Here is a 6,599-nt window from a genome sequence, read left to right as displayed (position 1 = left end):
ACCTAAAAATGGTGCTGTTCTACACTGTAATGTTCAAACCTAAAAATGGTGCTGTTCTAACCTGTAATGTTCAAACCTAAAAATGGTGCTGTTCTACACTGTAATGTTCAAACCTAAAAAATGGTGCTGTTCTACACTGTAATGTTCAAACCTAAAAATGGTGCTGTTCTACACTGTAATGTTCAAACCTAAAAATTGTGCTGTTCTACACTGTAATGTTCAAACCTAAAAATGGTGCTGTTCTACACTGTAATGTTCAAACCTAAAAATGGTGCTGTTCTACACTGTAATGTTCAAACCTAAAAATGGCGAGTCAGGTGTAAAGGCTTAAACATGAACATGAATCAAGTTTCACGTTTTCTTTTACAGTGAAATGCCTTTCTTGCAAACTCGAAAACCAACAATGCAATAATCAATAACAATTTAATACTATAAAAAACACACAAGAAATAATATGAAATATGAAGAACACAATAAGTAAGTAAATAAGCATACTATATACAGGGTCAGTTCCAATACCATGTTTGTGCAGGGATACTGGAGTGATGGAGGTATGTATATGGGTAACGGGACTAGGCAACGGGATGTAAGATAAACAGAGTAGCAGCAGCTTGTATGTGAGAGGTGTCGTAGAAAATCACTTCAAATATAACTCTTACAAAACTTTGTGAACTCAAATATGATTTTTAATACAATTGATCAACAATCTGGAATGTCGCGGAACACACACCGCTTCCCAACCCCGGTTCCAACATTTATACATAAATAGCATATGGGTCCACCCCATATGCAAATAAGCATACTTCCCTAATTCTTCCTGCCATCATTATCTTTTTAGTTCAGGCTTCCTGCTTGTTCACGCCTACTAACGCCCATTATCTGCTTTCAGTTAAATTATAATAGTGGCCAGACCCATGCTTGTCTTAAAAATAATCTATGTCCATCTACCCTCTAGGCCTATGACTCAACCCTGTATTTAATTCAATGCCCCAGCATGTTCTCTGGTATGTTCTTAATTGAATATGGCAGACTCTATGTCTCTTCTTATCATTAGTGTCCAGTTGCCTTAAGCATATTTCTCTGGTATGTGTGCTTTTAGTGGAATGTGTAGACTATAAGTCTAGTGTGTCCAATTGTTTTAGGTGCCCATGTGTCTGGTCAGTCTGTCAGCACAATGGAGAAAATAAGAGGGCCAGAACGTCTCTTAGTATATCTCCATTACCACAGTCTCATGATCAACGTGAACATGTGGTTCGTTACTTTAATGTTCAGCTGTCTTATGTCTTTATATGTTATCCATGTGTCTTATGTTACTACTACAGAGGGTGTGCGTGTGTAGAGTCAGTAAAAATGTACAGTGCACTCGGAAAGTATTCAGATCCCTTGACTTTTTCCACATTTGTTACGTTCCAGCCTTATTTTAAAATTGATTAAATCGTTTTTCCCCCTCATCAATCCACATCACAATACCGAATAATGACAAAGCAAAAACAGGTTTTTAGAAATGTTTGCAAATTTAAAACTGAAATATCACATTTACATAAGTATTCAGACCCTTTACTCAGTACTTTGTTGAAGCACCTTTGGCAGCGATCACAGGCTCGAGTCTTCTTGGGTATGACGCTACACCTAAACTGGTACACCTAAATTGGTACACCTAAACTGTGACATGCTTAACACCCCGGCCATCCTACAATCTAAGCTTGATGCCCTCAATCTCACACAAACTATCAATGAACCTACCAGGTACAACCCCAAAGCTGTAAACACGGGCACCCTCATAGATATCATCCTAAACAACTTGCCCTCTAAATACACCTCTGCTGTTTTCAACCAAGATCTCAGCGATCACTGCCTCATTGCCTGCATCCGTAATGGGTCAGCGGTCAAACGACCTCCACTCATCACTATCAAATGCTCCCTGAAACACTTCAGCGAGCAGGCCTTTCTAATCGACCTGGCCGGGGTATCCTGGAAGGATATTGATCTCATCCCGTCAGTAGAGGATGCCTGGTTATTTTTAGTAGAAAGAGGAGTGGGAGGCCCCGGCCCCCAATTGAGCAAGAGGATAAGTACATTAGAGTGTATAGTTTGAGAAACAGACGCCTCACAAGTCCTCAACTGGCAACTTCATTAAATAGTACCCCTAAAATACCAGTCTCAACGTCAAAAGTGAAGAGGTGACTCCGGGATACTGGCCTTCTAGGCAGAGTTGCAAAGAAAAATACATATCTCAGACTGGCCCATAAAAAGAAAAGATTAACATGGGCAAAATAACAGACACTGGACAGAGGAACTGTGCCTAAAAGCTATTATCCTTTATTGATGTCACTTGTTAAATCCACTTCAATCAGTTTAGATGAAGGTAAGGAGACAGGTAAAAAAAAAAAAAACTTTTAAGCCTTGAAACAATTGAGACACGGATTGTGTATGCGTGCCATTCAGAGGGTGAATGGGCAAGACAAAATATTTAAGTGCTTTTGAATGGGGTTTGGTAGTAGGTGTCTTGCGTACCGGTTTGTGTCAAGAACTGCAACGCTACTGGGTTTTTCACGCTCAACAGTTTCCTGTGTGATCGAGAATGGTTCACCACCCAAAGGACATCCAGCCACCTTGACACAACTGTGGGAAGCATTGGAGTCAACATGGGCCAGCATCCCTGTGGAATGCTTTCAACAACTTGTAGAGTCCATCCCAGAATAATTGATGCAACTCCATATTAGGAAGGTGTCCTGGTATACTCAGTGTATATTGTTGATAGGACTAATTGCAACCTAAAACATCTCAACAAACTATGCTGAAAATCACCAACAAATCTATAGATACTCCAATAGGCTATTCAACTTTGAATGTACCCATAGGAACACCCATTTGGCTTTCAACCATAAGTGGATAGATAGATTGTAGTTAATTGCAGCATAGTCACTTAGCTATATAAAGACCATTAATACCCTCAAAGGAAATGGCAGAATTTTATTTGGTTACAGATTCCAAAACACATTTCGCTATTTCTCCTCCACCGCAGGGAAAAGCAGGCGTTCCTTGGTTTTGTGCTTCGTTCAAGTGCTAGTCGGAACTAGGACAATTGAAACGTACGACTTGCTATATAGTTGTAGTTATACACGTGTAGTGTTCAACGAATCAGTTTCCTGGTTCCGAATAGCATGTGAACGCTATTGCGTTGACATGTGAACGCATGTCAACGTCGACGAGTCATCATGAATGTCATATAAGTGGTGGCGGTGATGACTGTCGTATAGCACTAGCCTTCTCCATAATGAGAACATTGTACCCACCGTTTTTAAGCGTGGACACCACTGTTGCTGCTCAGTTGCAATTCCATTGATTCATAATTATTCTAATTTGGAGAATTGTGTAGTTTGCCTATATAGCTTGATGCCTGTGTCAACATTTCAATGAATTTTGTCATTGTGGGTAAGCGTTGCTCTACACACAAACACTTAGCCAACAAACATTGTGTAAAAATGTATATTTGTTACGTGTTGAATTATGTGTTTCTTGCACAGAATGTCGATATTTTCCTTCGAAAAGCATTTAATGTGAAGTGGATCTTACAACTTTGTCTTCCAGCTGAACATATGAAGAACTGACGTCACACTTCAAGATACTACACAGTCTGCGCTCCTGACTACAGCAAGTCTTTCAAGCCGTTCGCCTGTTCTGATTGGAATATACACGTTATTCAAGGTATGTCTATAACATTTTTCACCATTCATTGGAGTATTCAGATTACATTGGTATTTGTAGGCTTCTACGTCAATAGTTGATGAACGAATAGAACAATAGAAATTCTGTACCATCCCTTTTAAAAACTGCGAATAAACAGCCTACCCGAGCAAAAGTTACATTCATATAATTTGTATGTGTAGCTTGTCTTATGACCATGATATACCAGTTGAGGGTAACATTAACTTATTAATAACAAATAATTGGGAAGAAATGCTATAATAACGGTATGAACTGTAATAAAACAAAATACTGACTGAATCCATCATTCCTTCTAACAAATTTGAATAAACAATACTAAATCAATAAATTACTCTTACAGTATAAATAGGTAACTTAAACAGTGCATTTAATAGGCATATTACGCATTATCCAACTAGATGAGAAATATCAACTGAATTACATTTAATTTTTCATTCCATATGAAAAACATTCCTTCCTCATTCCATAGTTCTATTCCATAGTATAGAAGATAGGCTACTGTACTGTGAAACTCTGAACAAATAGTTCTCCTTAATTACTCCCCACAGTGCACATTCTTGACTTTTATAATGATCTTGGGGTTTCCAAAAAATTCTACCTTTGTGGCATGTGAGGGTAAGTTAAGGAGAAATACCTTAATTATGACTGTCTGTCTGCTTTGTCACATTGGGATACTTGTCAGAATCCCCAGTGTTGCACAACTTGCATTCATTCTACAAGTACTTCGTTCTGTGATGGATTGCACTACAAAGGCGGACAGGTTACACTGAAATAAATATCTCACTTACCGGTATATATGGGGATTGGGCAACCAGCTTTGCACATAATAGCTATTTTTGTTCAGATCAACTCCTCCAACATTCTCTCAATATTTGAATGTACAGTAAAATTTCACATTATTGCACAATAATTTTTTTTGCTAAATTCATGCATTCTCGGCACATTTAAAGTGTGTCAGTGAACTCTAGGGGTTGTAAATAAGAACAGCAAGTAGTGGGGGGAATCAATTGTAAGGCAGCATGCCTGAAGAGTGGTGAAGGTCATTTATCCAAACCTAATTTTTTCTTTACCCTCTCAGGTTCTCAAACAAAATGATGGCGTTAACCACAACTCCTTTGTATGAGATCTGGACAGAGCTGTCTCACAACGACTCATCGCCAGGCAACTCGACAGATGACTATGAGGACTACCCTGACGAGCACGCAGAGCTCCGGAAGTCCCTCAACATCATGTCCCTCATCGTTTACTGCCTGGCCTTTGTGCTGGGGGTTCTGGGAAATGGACTTGTCATCTGGGTGACGGGATTTAAGATGAAGAAGACGGTCAACACGGTGTGGTTCCTCAACCTGGCTGTGGCCGACTTCCTTTTCACAGCGTTCCTGCCTCTAAGCGTGACCTACACGGCCATGGACTTTCACTGGCCCTTCGGCAAGTTCATGTGCAAGCTCAACTCCACGATCAGCTTCTTCAACATGTTCGCCAGCGTTTACATCCTGGTGGTCATCAGCATGGACAGGTGTGTGTCCGTGGTGCGCCCTGTCTGGGCCCAGAACCATCGGAACATACGCAAGGCATCCTGTATCAGTCTTGGTGTCTGGCTGTGGGCCCTGGTCCTCAGCTCCCCCTACTTTGTCTTCCGAGACATCGGGGGGTCCTACAAGAACGAAGAAATCATCAACTGCTTCAACAACTTTGCTTTCTCCGATGACTATAACACAAAGGAGGTGGCAGAGCTGCGAGTGTTCCGCCATCAGGCCATGATCGTCACCCGCTTCCTGCTGGGCTTTGTGGTGCCCTTCGCCATCATCGTCACTTGCTACGCCGTCATCATCCACCGGCTCAAGAGGAACCGCAACCTGGCCAGCCACTCCGGGCGGCCATTCAAGATCATGGCCGCCGTCATCACAGCTTTCTTCCTGTGCTGGGCCCCCTACCACATCATGGCCCTGATCGAGATGGTGAACAACGCGGCCGCTAAGTTCAGCTACACGTTAGACCACGTCACCACCATCGGGGTCCCCATAGCCACCAGCCTGGCCTTCCTCAACAGCTGTCTGAACCCCCTGCTGTACGTGTTCATGGGCCAGGACTTCAAGGATAAGCTGCGCAAGTCCATTCTGACGGTTCTGGAAAGTGCCTTCACCGAGGAAGTGTCAAGGTCCAACCACACCTCCACAAACTCTGGACTCACAAGCCGTAGCAAGGAGAAGTCCTATTCTGATCCTGAGGTATAGGGTCTTATATTATAATGAGAAAAACGTTATTGACCACACAATGTGGAAATTTGACTTTGGCTTTACGATAACATGAATGACATCCTTCAAAGCAAAGAAAATACAAACATTAGAAGCACCTTATCATCAAGGTAATTCAATAATGTTTTCAAACAGCTCGATACTTAGTTTAAGGGAAAGTTTAAGGCAGGATTTCAGAATTTGAACGCTGAGCATGTACTCAGTTTTAACAAGGTACATCTCCAGGACTGAATTCAAATCAACAAGTTTGATTTCAATAACCTTTTGTGACTCAGAAAATGATGGGGTCTGTGAACACATTTCAGCACTGTTTTTGTATGGGCAATACAGTTACTAATGAGAATGTTGAAAGTGGGGTAGACTGTTAATAGAGAATACTGGATAAGATAAGAATAATTTGTATGAAACACACATGTCATTGTTCAAGCTGAAGATATAAATTGTCTGTCTTTTCATTCAAAGCCACTTTTTTTACATACTTGTTTTTGTTAAAATGAGGCTAATATTTAACAAAGTGACTATTATCTGTGATTTAAACGAGTATTGTTTTATTGAAGGAATGTTGTTTTTTCTTAATACTTTGATGTTTGTATTTGTATACTTTTTTATGTTTGT

At 40.6% G+C, this 6,599-nt stretch overlaps 1 protein-coding gene across 1 annotated transcript; it reads left to right on the top strand.

The window, feature by feature from the left end:
* The first annotated feature begins 3,348 nt into the window (after positions 1-3,348).
* LOC112072839 (chemerin-like receptor 1) lies at positions 3,349-6,151 on the top strand. Its single transcript, XM_024140240.2, has 3 exons — positions 3,349-3,435; positions 3,592-3,708; positions 4,808-6,151. The coding sequence occupies exon 3, from the start codon at positions 4,821-4,823 to the stop codon at positions 5,961-5,963; it is 1,143 nt and encodes a 380-aa protein (XP_023996008.1). The 5' UTR covers positions 3,349-3,435; positions 3,592-3,708; positions 4,808-4,820; the 3' UTR covers positions 5,964-6,151.
* The last annotated feature ends 448 nt before the right edge of the window (positions 6,152-6,599 follow it).

This window comes from Salvelinus sp. IW2-2015, unplaced genomic scaffold, assembly GCF_002910315.2.
Source record: "Salvelinus sp. IW2-2015 unplaced genomic scaffold, ASM291031v2 Un_scaffold2058, whole genome shotgun sequence".
NCBI classification, from domain to species: Eukaryota; Metazoa; Chordata; class Actinopteri; order Salmoniformes; family Salmonidae; genus Salvelinus; species Salvelinus sp. IW2-2015.
Note: the sequence above shows the minus strand (reverse complement) of the source record. Positions and strands in the feature narration are given on the sequence as shown.